The sequence below is a fragment of the Centruroides vittatus genome, unplaced genomic scaffold, assembly GCF_030686945.1.
Source record: "Centruroides vittatus isolate TY-2023 unplaced genomic scaffold, ASM3068694v2 contig_878, whole genome shotgun sequence".
Lineage (NCBI taxonomy): Eukaryota > Metazoa > Arthropoda > Arachnida > Scorpiones > Buthidae > Centruroides > Centruroides vittatus.
Window position 1 is genome coordinate 1,191,743 of NW_027122570.1, and position 16,338 is coordinate 1,208,080.

Sequence of the window (16,338 nt, forward strand, 5' to 3'; positions counted from 1 at the left end):
TAAATTTAGTATCAAAAACATTCGATTCAGCACGACACAGTCCGACTGAAAATCGTTCCACTTTCCGGCCATTCCACTTACCGACGTTCCACTTATCGACGCTCTACTGTACATTGAATTTCACGACGACTATATTGTCAAAATAAATCTTATCTTCGGTTAATTAACACTTAAATGTTTTTATTCAAACAAATTTATATCGCGATAAGTTTTTATTGAAGTATAAATTAAATATATATTTTTTTTAATTTACAAAAATTAAAAGTAAAATTTATCAAAAACTTCAAAATTTAATGAAGGAGGCTCAATAGACTTAAAAAGTTGAAAACGAGTATAGTAGATTATCATTATTATTTGCATATTTGCTGTTAATTACCGTATTTTACGGACTATAAGACGCACTTTTTTCTTCGAAAAATTGCCTCCAAAATTAAGGTGCGTCTTATAGTCCGTAAAATACGGTATATATTAATTTGAAAATAATATAAACTGTAAAATATTTTGTTAAAATACGCCATACGTTAAAAGTTCTTGCAAAATAATATAAACAAACAAATATGCTGTTAAGAAGCATTTTCTTTATTGTGTAAGGGGAAATTCTAACAATCGCAATTTTTAAACTGGGATAAATACACACACACACACATATATATATATAAATATATATATATTATATTACACTTTAAACGAGGAAAATTCAATTCTTATCTATTTTCAATCGATGTTTGAGAGTTTAAAGAGAGACGATTATGTTAAAAATTAAGTTTAAAAATCGAAATTTTAGTTTTTCTTAGATATTAAATAGGCATGCCACAAATTTTCCCGTTTTCGTTAGGATTAAATAAAATCAAAAATGTATTTAATCATGCACTTAATTAATTTTAATGAGGAGATTACTTGTTTATTAATTATTTCTGTTTAGATATCTCGACTATTTCATTTAAAATAAGTAGCCTTAAATTAAATTAAAAACTAAAAGATACCTAAACATTATATCTAAGCATTAATTATTAAAAGCATTCTTTTGGAATTATTTTCCATATCTGTCTAATGGCGTTTTCTTTCAAATTTATACGAGGAGGCCCAATGTCTAGGAATAACTAATTCGGTTCACGCAGTGACTCCATCATGTCGAATGACCTTCAAACAACTACCTTACATAAACAAATATATAAAGGGACGTTTTTCCGCTTTATAAAAGGTCAAAATAATTTTCGAGTAATAACTTTTTTTTTATTAAGAAATGGTTTGTATAAAAGTTTTTAAATACAAAATTATTGTTAACTTACTATAGAGATAAATTTCTTATTAAAAAAAATAATTAGCAAATCGAATTTCCAAAAAATCATCGATTCTCTGGGAATTTAACAACATAAAAAGCATAATTTTCTACAATTATTATAATCTTTCAAAAATTGGCATCATTTTCTGTATGAATATTTTATAGAGTGGGGCGTTGATAAGAATAATAAATGCATTAAACATTTATTTTCGCAATTATTAAATTGATTTTTCGAAGAATTCATTTAACAATTCCAAAATATTGATAAATAATTTCAATAATCTATGCACTTAATGATGTTTAACTATTACTACGATTGGAAATGAGTTGAGAGGGTCTACGTGTCGAGTTCCCAATGTTTAATTATGATGCACCTTGTAACGTAGTATTGCGTGGTATGTATCCGGTGTGGAAGTGACACCATCAAAATAAATTTAAACAAAAACTGAGATTTATACAATTCCTGTTCATTAATAGTTAAAGTACACTATATATATCATATCATCACATACACATATAAAAAAAAAGTATTATTCTCTTTTGTGTGATGAAATGATTTAGCCTTCTATTCAGTTTGTCCTAAGTCTTTGTTCTTTTGAAATACAATATTCATCCACATTTCCGATATTCTTGCTGGAGTAGCCAGGAAAAAGTTTTAAATAGCACAAAATAAAATTGCAGCCAAAGAAAACTTATAAGACTAAAATACAGCATGAAGTCGTTCGATGTGTGGAAAGTTTCACCATTTACTTGTTAGCAAAATCTAGAGTATTTCCACGGAGTTCTTTGCTATTTTGTAATTAATCGGGAATCATTATATTAAATATCATATATAGTTATTTATAGACATGACTTATAGTTAATTATATTACATACAAAATTTCCCTAAAGATAAATTGATCTCACTAAAAATGTGTAATGTTAAAGTGGAACAAACAATTCTGAACAAAATACTGTAATACAATCGAAAGAGGACGTGTAATACATTACCAGAAAATTCTGAACTCTTAAAAAGTCGCATTCGAAATCCTTGGACCTCGGAAGTTAAACTCTCGATTTCTCAGAATGCCAAGACGCCGTGTAGTTGATTGGTGCATAGTACAAGTTACATAATTTTTAGTTATAAAACAGTATCAAATATAGCTTTACAACAATTTAGTACTTTTCACGAATTTTAAAAATGCAGATGATAATTATAAAGTATCATGAATTCTGATATTTCGTGTACTCTACGCGAAATGCCAGAATTAGATCGCAGATGGCAATCAGGAGCAAAGGGTTTCTAGTAGATTATACAGTATATAAAATATTGTTGTACTAGTGAGTCATTAGGCCAAATGCACTTCGACCTAAAAAAAAGGACCGCTGTGCATCTCACGAGAGATTACAGTACAGTAATCACCCTGAAGTACAGTTATCTCGAGCAGTGATATGCACGCTCACAAATGTGAGGAGTCAGCAGATTCGCAAAAGCGGCAAGATGCTAAGAAGGAAAGTTTCGGTTGGTTTACGAAAGTGACCAAAACTAGCCAACTAAAAAGAGAACATAATTCCTGTCGAAAGACAGATCGCACAGAGATTGGGCTAGGAAAAACAATTTTCTTTCGCTTTAACCAGGAGTTAACTTCCACTGCTTAAAATGATTGAATGTAGTCCAATCTTAGTATTTCTTTAATAGTTCTAAAGAAAGTATTATAAGAGATTGTCTCTACAAAGGTCTGTTCGGTTAGTAAATCAGCACTGAGTGTATAAAACATACGCGTGCGCGCGCACGTGATTAAAAATTAAAAATATGGAGCTCGAACCACGTAAAACGAAGTTTATAACAACGGTAGTACTAAAAGCAGAATGAAATGTAATGCTAGACAATAACAAATAAGCTGTATAGTCTGCCTCAAATTATGCATTACGGGTAGACCTGACCTGAAATAGGACATCCACCACGAGTTAGAAATAGCTGATTATGGTCAAGAATAGAAAAAAAGTATTATGGAGATATAAATCTGTACAAACTTAGATCTCACAATGACAGATCCTGTACTTCGATGCCCCGAGGGTACCTTCTAAAACTCAACAATTACAAAAGTTTTCACGAAATGAAGTTTTCATAATCGAATAAAAAAGGACACGTAAAATATTTAACCCAATTATGAAATCTGCTTCTTTAATGAATATGTTTATTGATTCAATAAAACAATGACGACGTTATAACCTTTTTAACTTAAAAAGATTTTGTTAACATGAGAGCAAATGAATGAAATGTAGGATAAGTTCGGTTTTTGTCAGTTAACCGGAAATCAGTTATGTAATGTCCAGTAATAAAAGCATTAAATAATACGTTTTACTCTCGATTTTAAATCAACTTTACTCCTTGATGTTTTATCTCCTACAATTGCGATTGTGCTGTACACGGTGCCATTCATCAAGGCTATCTTTACCAATTTGATTTCTATTTCTTCTGATGCAATTAATAATTTCCAAAATAAACACCTACATATGTCATATATATATGTAAAGATAGATGTCAGCCAATCTTGATTCTGTTATTCCTTCGTTATTACTGGATTTAGTCTAATTCATTCGATATACATTCCGCTATTTTATGGTATTATAATTACTTTTTCTCCTACTTTTAAAATTAAACTTAGAGATTTATTTTTAGACTTTTCTCCATTTTCCAGGATCTCGCAGGGTTCTGTATTAAGTAATTTGTATTACTTACTCAACAGATATAAGGTGGCTTACTATAACTATTGACTAACTTGTTTTTCATAGCTTAGTTGAATTTTATTATTCCTAATACAGTAGCATATGCTGATGACATTAAGCTTATAAATTCGGACCTTGCTCTACACTCCAATTTAAACAAAATTATTATTCATTTGAAGTTATTAATAATAACGTTAAGGTTATACTGTATAAAACATTTGCAATGTGTTATTCCTTTTACTTAACCCAATACACAATCTTTTTTCATAAAGTCCTCGTATTACCTTCGTCCATGCGATTAATGATTTGGACATTGTGTTTCACAAAAAAGTTATCGTTTAATAATCAACATTAAGTTTTTAGGAAGAGCGTTAAACGAGTTATTCTGTGGCATCAGTGTCGTCTTATCACTTCTCGTTCTACCTCCTTGACATCTTTTTCACTTTTGTCAAATTCCAGTCTATTGTTGATTATTGTTTGACAGCATTATCTACGGTTGCCACCACTTCATAAAATTCTATCTGAATTAAATAAGGTTTACCTAATTTTTAACAAACTTATTAATTACGAATTCTAGTAAGGTAGCCATGGCCAGGCTTCTGATTTTAACCATCGTATCGTTTATTTTTACAGTTTTACTCTTTATATATCTTAATGAACATTAAATATAGAAATTTTCGATCTGGGATGCCCAAAATTATTTAATGCCATATCCAATCTGGAGGAATTTTCATTTCGTGATTTCACTTGTTTAAAAAGAAAAAAAAGACCACGTAAAAAGATTCTTAACAAATAAAACGCAACAGACAAAAACTCATAACAATTAGATGAATGCGTTAATATTTACGTGTTTAAATAAAACTCAAAAATTAGGTATTTATATTACGTTATTTTTTATCCGTGTTTGTTTTACTGAATAGAATGGTGGTTATTATTGGGAGCGGTCATCCCACGTCTTATTTGACATTACGATGTATTAATAAAAAATAAAGGTATATAGATTAACAATCGCTATTGTATGCAACGTGAAGAAAGGAATGAGTGTTGAATAGCACAACTATCCGAAGTCATAACCACAAGGAAAAAATATATATACACGAATTATCCAAAATAAGATTTTCGAGAACAATGCTTAAAAATATTATGCGTCACCATTTTTCCTGACTTATCGACTTCTGCTTTAAGCGATAATCTGTTCATAAAATCCGTGAAAAGTATTGTTATAATATGTAGTATCAGATAATAATATGTAAAATTGTAAAGCTATATCAGATTTATACTATATAACTATAAAAATTTAAAACTTATATAATTCTTACAGGGATACACAGAATGCGAGGTAAAGCAGTACTCAATACTTTTGTAAATTGCATTCTTAAAAGATATCGTTAATTCCGAGAACTTCCTACTAAAGTCATTTCGACGATGAAATACTTTAACTGTTACGTCTAGAAAACACTTTGATATAGAAACGCAGGAATGGACAGTTGCCACTCATATTCTAACTACTCGGATTTATATTTTAGGTTTTTTGATAGCAACATTGGATCTATCATAGACTAACATTTCGTAATATTAGACATTGGCTGAAATCCAGTGTTAAAAGAAATTTTTTTAAAGTTCAGAGTTTCAATATTCCGACGCTATACAAACTAAAATTGCTTGTGATCAGTTAGAATTAACTTATTTTATAAATTAGCCTGTTAAATTATAAAATAAGAAGGGTTATCTAAAAATTGCGATCTAACAATTGATTAAGCAAATCATCGTGTAATCAATTTTTAGATCGCTTCTTTCTGTTAAAAACCTTATTGAAATTAGCATTTAATTAAAATAATATGCTTTGTTACATAGTCTCTCGTATTTACTCATGATAAAAACTATTTAGCTTTATTAAAAAATAACTAGCTAATATTTATACTGCATTTTTTTTTTACACATTTCGACATCTCTCACGATGATTCACATAGTTTCGGAAATTTTTTTTAAAGCTAAGCCATTTACCTTTCACTTTGATTCATGGTGAGTAGGAGTGATGACTCATTCAACCCAGTATCCGCAGATAAGGTCATATTTAATTATGATTCTTTGAAACTTTTACAATGACGTTAATCGTCTGAATAAGGATTGTGAAATATAATAAGAACCTCAAAATTTTACTAATGTTAAATAAAGTAATTAATGAATCGTTTGAATCGTCCTAACTATAATAAAGTGAATTTGATTTATTTATTTTTGTAATGTACTCAAGATTTCACTTTACAATATACAGTTAAATCTCCAAAAGCTTAACATCCTCCCAAACTATTAGAGAGGTTGAGGCTGAAGTTTTAAACGCGAAAACGTGTACGTTGGACGTTCAGCGCCGCTTTCCTGTAAGCCTAGAAGTTTGACAATGGCGTTTGTAATATCGAGCATGATTCCACTGACTTTCCAAACGCCATTTGTCAAACTTCTAGGCTTACAGGAAAACGACGCTGAACGTCCAACGTACACGTTTTTGCGTTTAAAACTTCGGCCTCAACCTCGCTATTACCTTTTCAACTGGAACGGTTAGAATTAACTCTTTTTTAACCTTTCACTAATTTACACCTCTAAATTCTTAAATTTTACACTTTGTAACAAAAATTCTAAAAATTTGAGTATAATTTTCTCTAATTTTATTATTGGCTGTTGCCATGGTTTAGAGATAGCCATCGTGAAGCATGAGATCGCGCGACATCTAATGGGAGAGCACGAGTAGTGCTATAAACGGAAGAAACGGGAGTTAGAATTAGTGCCATGTTAAGGATAAGTGTACATTAAAATGTAAATCATATTAGTTCATAAAAATAGAAAAAGGCGTTAAAGAACGAAGTAACCTTACAATCAAAGAGAAAATTGCTGTTGTGCAAATGAACGAAGGTGATAAGAAAATAGACATTGTCTGGCTATGTTCATGGTGAGAGTGCTGAATAAGCAATATTGTTAAACAAAAATGACTTTTTGAGAAAGAAAAATGAAGTAGAAAATTGTTAATGATGAATTGAATAAGATAGGTGCATGGGTTTTTCTGCTGATAACATTCCGACTTCTGAATCTGCTAACTTCAGGCGGTGATGGTAAATTTGTGTATTCTAGAGGTTTTGCCTCCTGATCAAATTCTCCATGAATAATTTGATGGCGATTCAACATCCGAATATTCTTACATGTGAAGTAGAAAATGGAAAAAGATGCAGAAGATATTTTGCAGGATATACTTTCAGATTACACAACGAAACACTGACTATTCTGATGACTGAAGATTTTACTGACAAATTTCCAACCATCAGTGAAGCTCTTCAATGCAACAAGATGATACTACGTTATGCACCCTATTTGACACATTCTTCTAAAAGTAATGAATTCCCTAGATGATGATCCTTTCCTCTTGTAAAAATGACTTATTTTTTTACAAGAGTACTAGAAATTAAAGCAATTAACTTTAACTGATTTTTTTTAAGCAAACAGGCATTTCAATGAACAATGTAAACTTAAAAAATGCCATTTTTTAGCAGCAGTACGATGTTTAAAATTTAATAACTCCGCAAATTTTGAAAATGCAAAGAACTGGGAGGTTCTCCGAAATGTTTACGCTTCTTTTCCGGAACTGAGAGGGTTTAAATTTTGGAAGTTTAATCGTATTAAAATTTTGAATCGTTTTTAAAATATGAAACTATTGTTTTAAACTCTTTAAAAATATTTTAAAACTTGTAAAAAACGTAGACATTTTGAAGTTTCAAAATATTAAAAATTCGTATCTGACATTAGTTGAAAGTTTCAACAGTGGATTTGTGTAAACGAAAAATAGATAAACAGTAGATAGGATATGAATGATTTACATAAGACATCAAAATAACTTTTTTCCTATAATTACGATACTAAATAAAATTTAGTTGCATTCTTTAGTTGCGCGCACACATTTGATTTTGGGACAAAAGTAACTTTCACCTGTAAAGTTCAAATGTATTATTTTTAATTACTAGAGAGTAAAATGTTCAATAGAACAAAATTTATAATTATATATTTTAAAATGATTGAAAACAGTATTATCTTTTGTGATAATGATATCAGACATAGAATAGACTACTGCTAATAGTTAAGAAACGAACTTTTTAAAAACTAAAAATTTATACTGATTTAATAATGCTTATGCTAGAATTAAATCACTAAAAAGGTTTATGGAAGTTTATTTACGGTAAACAATACACTGTATTTTCAAATATTTTATGCACATAACTAAAAGTGATATAGCCTATAGAATTTTTGCATATACATTTATCTTTATAAATATATTTATCGCACATTTAATGATTAATAGAATAAATAAGTTATTTTCTATGAAAGAATTGTAGCAATGTTTTTTAGACTATTTAGACTACAGGACAAACTTATTAAAATGGTTGTTTTTCCATTACATTTTGAGTAAAAAAAATTATATCATTATTCACGATTTGAAATCCTTGATACATTAATTAATCAGACATTGTATTGAGTTTTTTCATAATTCAAGGATAAATGTACATTTCCTAAATGTGACCATACTAATAATAAAGAAATATCGGTGGTTGTTCTTATTTAAAACATAGTCAAAACTTTTCAAACACTTTAGAGGAGATCTCCATTATAGATTCCATACACAGTATTTTATTTTCGTCTCTAAAAGTTTCCGGAAAGTTTATTATTATTATTTTTTAATAATATTGCTCTTATGAATTATCACTAACTGCTAATATATGGTATTTACTATAATAATTCGGTGGGCTTCATCGATAAAGGGTGGAATTACAAGATATCTAATAGCATGATACGAATTCATGTAACACATCCAAGCAGTACCTGAGGAAAATTCTCGATAGAAAATTTTATTGATTATCTTCTAATATAGTAGTGTACGTTAATGTATCTCTTTCTATAGATTTTCTGTAGAAATGAACAACAGAAAAGCTCATTTATGCAATAAAAACTTGATTTATTCTATTCCGTCTTCTATTAATATTTTTAATTTTGCTTAATTTATTTTTTTCTATACTTTAGATTATTTATTTGCTTAAATTCTTATATTGAGCAATGAGAGAACCGGCATGCTTATCATAATTTGCTATTTACGAAGAATTTAATAACAATTTAAAATCAAATATATAAGAATATTTTCAAAAATACTGTATTCCAAGTGACATTCCTATATTCAATAATGCTAAGTTTACTGATCAAGTTGCAAAACATAAGTTATAGTCGTCAATGGAATTCAATAACGAAATTCTTACACATGACGTTCGTATCCCTGTATGAAATACTTTGTTATAAATAAGTACTGGAAATTCAAATAGAATAAAACATATTAGAACTTATGAGGATGAAATAAAAATGACACTTATTTGATTTTATAGAAAATAAATTAGGATGTTTGCAAATGGATTTTAATTTTCCCGGCTGTTATAACATTTGACGATTCGGCAAAAAATTAACCCCCACAGATTTTTTATATTTTTGGACTTAGGACACCTTTAAACGTCGATAAATGCAGAAAAATTCGGGGGTAATTTCTGTATGTATGGAAGTTAGTTTGTTTGTGTGTGTTTGTGTGTGGGGCATAATTTTGTTCACCCTCTTTGACGCTTAACTCTTGTGCTTTGTCGAAAATTTCTGAACTTTTGCGGGAGGTTTGTTTATTAGAGGGATTGATGCTATTATATTTTGGTGGTTAAAGGTCGAGCGGGTGGGGAGATAATGGGGTCGTGTGTATCTCCAGTAGGGTCGGACTTAATAACGATTTTATACTCGTTATTAGCATTCACAATTTTTAAAATAAAACTCATCCCTACCCTAAAAATTAAGCGTTTGCCATTTTCTACATAGTTAAAAATATATTTAATTTTAAAAACTTATAACAGATGGCACCCACAATTTTAAATGTTGCCGGGAAAGTTGAGCAAACTCGTTGCAGGTTTATTTTGTCAGTATTGACTGAATAAATTTCTAGATTTCTTGAATATAGTGTGTTGCGATTAAAAAAATTGTTATTATAAGCGGATATTAAATAGATTTCATCCAAGAATCTATCGAACTTCAGACAACATTGAGAACGATCAGTAGGAAGTCAAAAGAAGCTGGAGTCAATACTCAGCGAAAACTAAAATACAGAATATGTATGTTACTGTGAAAGACCGAAATCATGCGAATGTCAACATTCTCCGGTGAATGTCGGCATTCACACAGTCGTTTCGTGCATGTACGAAATATTTTCTGAATATCATTATTTCTCACTTACACGGACATTCAGCATGCACTGATGTGAACGTTGAATAAAAATATTGTTCCTAGCATTTAGTCGTAGAACTTTTTTTTTTTGCAATTACAGTATGTATAGCCTTCCCTTCCATTTCTCGAATTAGTTGCTGCTTGTCTGAAGTACATTTTTTACCTAACCTAACCTAAACCTATATTAACATAACGTAACATTAATAATAGCACCAAATATTTGGTCTTTCACCAAATCTGACATTCACCGAAGAATCTCGACATTCTCTAATTTTGGTCTTTCACAGTAACATATATATACATGTATTTCAGGGGTGGCCAACTTTTGTGCACATAAGATCTACTTTTTATTGTAAAAATGTGTCGCGATCGACTTGTTGTCATAGGCATAGTCTAAGTGGGGAGGGGGAAGTGTGAAATACATACTATGTTTATACACTGTTTCAGTACGAAGTGCACTCACTGCTTGTGAGTCGAGTCATAACTGCATGCACACAGTTGCGTTCGGTTACAAATATAATACATTAAGTCAAGACATCGCTAGCGATCGACCAAAACTGGCTTGGCGATCGACCGATCGATCGCGATCGACTTGTTGGCCACCCCTGATGTATTTGATAAAATATGGGTGGAAAAACATGTTTCGTTTTGCTTAATACTAAAAGTGAGAAGGTTGACTTAAGTAAACCATATAAACGCATTATGAAAGTTATTAAACAACAGCTAACCTAATTACTCAATTTAGATTGAGACACTAATAAGTATTGAAAAGAAAATTAAACACAATCGATATTTCATTAAACTGATTATATAAACTACATAATTTTTTTCTATTCAGTTCAATTTTTATTATATAATTCATACAGTCAATTATCAGAAATTATACAAGGTAAGTTATCAAAAATAAATTTTCGAGTTTAAAAACTCGAGGACAGTCTCACGAATAAGGCATTTAAAAACAGGAACAACGTATGAAGTCATTATATATATAAAGATTGTGATGTCATTTACCACTATGATGCAATCAACAATTTTTCAATTGGTGACCTAGTCACAAGACCTTATATGCGAGACTACAATACATTATTTTTGCTTATTAAAATGATAAACTACTTTATTGTGATCCGTATTTATCAAATTTATGGTAAAATAAACTTTAATATAATATACATTTAAAATTTAATAAAATTCTAATATGTAAATTACATATTCAAATATTTTGTACATTTGCAGCAAATGAATACAAAATGCTGCAATAATTATATTATAAGGTTTATATGCAAATTATGTCAATTAATTTTAGCACATGCAGTTTGCTTTTTTTCCTTGTAATTAAAACCAAATATAGAGATAAAATTTATTATTTCCTATTTTCAGCATTATTATTAAAAATCAAACTTTTGCAGATTAAAAATTAACATCACCGAAATAATTGATAATTAACCTCATTTGAAAATGTTTAAAGTAGGCCTAGTTTAAATCCGATTAATGATTGTATTAAATTTATTTTTCACGTGTATTCATCATCTTACATTATTGTAAGTTAGTAGGAATTGAATGTATAAATATAAGTTATATTATATCGTATTCACATTAGTTTCTACACGTTTAAAAGTTCAATAACCTAAGTAACCACGCCTTCAATAATTTTTTTCTCGTGAATATCCTATAGTTAAATCGCTCTTACTTAAAATCGATAAAGAATAAAAGATAAATTTGATCCAGTTTCTTAATATTAATAAATTTTTGTATATACGTATATTCAGTTATATTTTTAAAAGAGGTACAAATCCGAAAACCTAGCTAAATTCTTCAGAATGTTCAAATGTTTGGATAACAACTTTACAACCTTAATAGAACGATAAGATAACTCAAATATAGTATTATTTAGAGCTCATCCTAACAACTAAGAAGCAATAAACAGTGTAAAGTACAGAATTAGGTTTTAACTTGTCTTTACTATACAATACCAACCAAAAAATAAGAACAAGGGAACTGCAAAGTCAGTGAGAGAGAACAGCACGAAAGTCTACTTGATCTCAAGGTCGTAAGTTAATTACAACCGGACTAGTTCACGGAACTTTGAAACCTTTCTAAGGAAATAGAAATTAAAGGAGAACTTAAATTTTCAAATTAATACTGGTCCAAGAAAAAGCATCCACTATTCTCCATATATTTGGTACACCCTGATGGCTTATTTACTAATGTAGGCCTATGTATTATAGTAAGTTATTCTTTATATTTTAGTTTTATAAAATATTTTTTATATTCATTTAAAAACTAAATTTATTTTTCATCTCAGCATAATTAATGTCAATAACAAAGATCAAAAACAGAATAAAAGCCATATGGTTTACTACACAAACAGCATATTAATCAATAAAAGGTTTAACTGAATTTAATAGAAAAAATATTTAATAAAAATTTTTAAATTTGAAGTATTCGAATAATGTGTTTCATAGGTTAAAAAACAGGCATTATTAATAAACTTGGTCTTAAAATATTTTACATCTGGGTGCCATCTGCTAGAAAATCGTTTAGTCTAATATTTCAGAAATAATTTTCTTATGATTTTAAATAAAATTATTAAAATACTGAACTGAAAATGTTAATATTTAAATTTCTGGAAGTTATTTTTACAAATTAAAATCGCAAGCCTTCTATTCAGTTTTTAATAAGATCCGTGTGGTATTAAAAATTTTAATTAAGGAGTTCTGTTAATTGCAATAAGGAAATTATGCCAATATGTATTATATTAGAAATTTGTTTAATTTTCTACATGGATACAAGTAATATAATACCATTTTAAAATGGTTTAATAAATATGTTTTACTTAAAAGATTAATTTATAGATAATAAATAGGTAAAGATTAAAAATAAGATACCATATTTTAAAAGAGATGAATAAAGTCGTATTTATATTATAAATAATATATTTATAAAACTAACTACAAGTATCTTCAAATATTTGAATAGTTGCATGTAAATCAAAATGTAAAACTGCTAAAAATATCTTCGTTTTTGACACATACTGCTACCACTTACGCAGCAAAATAAGAGCACATATAATTTTTAAAATAATTCATTGCTATTTTCTATCAAAACGATATAGTGTGTAATCGTTTTGAACGGATAATTTAATAATTAAATTTTTTACAATAATATTAAGATTGACCCGATTTAGAAGACTATTCCATGAAAATTAATACAAAAATTGGATATTTATTTGGACTACTGGCATGAGTTATCATCTGTCATATTTTATATAGTTAAAAAATAATTGGATATCATTTCAACGCTCATTATTTGAATTTTATATGAAAAAGAAACCACTTTACGTAATAAATGCAAAACAAAACTGACTGAATGTGATTCATTTATAATGTCGGGGTTTTCAAGGACAAGCTGAAACCTTGAATTTCTACCAGATATACAGGCCTATATTTAATTTCGAGGCTTGTATCGAACAAATTAACATAAAGCAGTTAAATTAACACACATATAATTTACATAATACATAACGTAACACTTACGAATTCAATTTATATTTTCACTTATAAATTTACGTATTATGATCGCCGAAAATGAACACACTATCACGTTTTAAAACATATTCCATTAAAAATAGACTGAGCATTGAAAATAGCTAAATTATAAAAATGAAACTATTAATTCAATTCATGAATAGATTAATAAAAATTATCGTAACAGTGATGAAAATGCAACAATGCGTTGACATTAATTCTAAACTTTTTTTTAAAACTAACACCTGTTTAAGTGTTTTCGTTTTGAAATAACCAACTGCCACACCCATGGATGATAGTCCCTCATTTCATTTCGGCTCAAAAAAATTGTGAAGAAACACACACAAACACATTTATGCATCTCGTTCTATAAACCAGTTTGGTGTCTATGATTTGCGAAACAGGCGCCTAATTTCATTCTTTTTCTTTTAAGACAAAGGCAAAAATATGTCAAAGTTTTAAGTAGTCTCACCCTCTCACTTCTCAGTAATTGTAATTGGCAAACATCCAAGCGAAATTTGTTTCGAGTGGCATACCATTTCGTTTAACACTATGTTTAAACAACAAAAACTATATTCGGTAATATTCTGGTATATTTCTCGATAAATAAGTTCAATTCAATAAATGAAAAATGATTTACAAAAATAAACCAACGTAACACGCTTTTCTAATTTTATATAAACGTTACAGTGTTATTTTTAAATATTTGAAACTTAAACAGTAGTGTTTAGATATAATACACATATGACATAAGACAACACTTATATTTATCTCAATCACACAGAACTGACTTACCCAGAAAAGAAAGTTAAAGATGATAACCAAGTATTTCATGCATGCGTAACAACCTTGTAACGCCATTTTTTAAACGATACGATTCTCTTCGATCTATCGCACGAGAAAAATGGGAATAAACAACCAGAAACTAACTCCAACTTTAATTACAATCACCAAGCAGGGCGCTGATCTAAAAACGAACGGGAGCATGCGCGCTGACTTCTACCTCTAAAATTCGTCTACATCTGGTGGCAGATTTTGGAATTATTATTATTATTTTTTTTTTCCGCCTCCATTTAATACGTATTCGACTCTCTTTTCTATAAATTAACATCTCATAAAATATCGAAATAATATTAGAAATATTTATTAGTATTAAACGTGTTTTAAGAAAGTAAATTCTAAAAGCAAAATTTTAATTTATAAAAGAGAATTAATTACTCACGTTCTGACAAAGCGTAGGCGGTGAAGCCGTTATATTTTAATAAATAATTAACGCGGTCTAATTTTATGAAATTAATTTTTTATTATTAAGCGCTATTATTAAGTTATTATTTATTTAAGCGCTATTATTTAGTTATTAAGCGCTAAGTTATTATTATTTAGCGCTAAGTTAAGCTATTATTAAGTTATTAAGAATAATAGAGAGGAAAAGAAGTACTACAATCTCGAAAACGAACTAGAAATCTTCCAGGCTACGAGTGAAAAAACACATAACATCTGTTTTCTCTTAAATGCATTAAACACGATTCCACTCATATCAATTGAATTGGAAGGAATATTCTCGGTAGCAGGACTTTTCATTACTAAAATAAGAATCAATTGAGTGATCAGAGTATTGACCATCTTTGCTTTTTAAAATCTTATTATAAAAATTTACAATAATATTTTGTATTATGTTTTATTTAAATCACGAAAATTACCTTTTAAGTTCATTTTTTTAAATTTTCAACTCAATTCAAAGCATTTTTATTGTCGTTGATGTTGTATATAGTTTCCAGCAAACTTTAATAATTTTTTTCCTATTTGTGAAAATTTCTACGTAATTCAAAGGTAATTTTTAATATATATCTTAAGCATTATTAATATCTTAAAAATAATTAATTCTATCCCGGAATTTCCCGGAAAACAGTTCACTTTTATCCCGGAATTCCGGGACAAGCAAAAGACGGGAAATGAGAAACCCTAGTAGTGAGGGACGGGGCCCGACATATCCAGGCGGTTCACCCCGATGGAGCAGCCGCATTCGATCCTGGATCCCCAGAGAGGTAGACTGTCACCTTGACCCCTCGGCCATCTGGCTCCAATCATTGATACATGTTAATGTACCTCACGAGACAAAGGCCGGACGGCCGAGCGGCCCGTCTCGCCCTGGGGGATCCGGGATCGAATCCGGACGGGTCGATAAATTCCCGAAAAATTTCGGAGGTCGGTCCGTCCGGATATGTCGGGCAACTGTTCTCGCTACCTGGCCGCCCCACCGTGGGCCTGACCGAGCACATAATGGGCTTACTAATGGAGACCCTCTTAGTGCCCACAGGGCGGAAAAAGTTTTTAAAAATACCTCACGAGACACACAATTATACTGTATTTACTTTCTATATTGATATCATTTTCAAAGTATAGTATTAAGATTTTATCTCAAATCTCAATACCAGAAAACATCGAAATCACAAGATTAATTATTTATTTTCAGTTTTAAATATCTTTTGTCATTGCGTTTTAAATAATCATGATATATGGTACCGTTTATTTTAATCAGCTTAA

General features: G+C 29.4%; 1 protein-coding gene across 1 annotated transcript in view; it reads right to left on the reverse strand.

The window, feature by feature from the left end:
* LOC136983203 (CD9 antigen-like) overlaps nucleotides 1-14,775 on the reverse strand; it is a 58,618-nt gene extending 43,843 nt beyond the window's left edge. The window contains exon 1 of the mRNA XM_067279890.1: nucleotides 14,590-14,775. Coding sequence (XP_067135991.1) covers nucleotides 14,590-14,655 — 66 coding nt within the window. The 5' untranslated portion in view covers nucleotides 14,656-14,775. The remainder of the gene's footprint in view (nucleotides 1-14,589) is intronic.
* Between the last annotated feature and the right edge of the window lie 1,563 nt (nucleotides 14,776-16,338).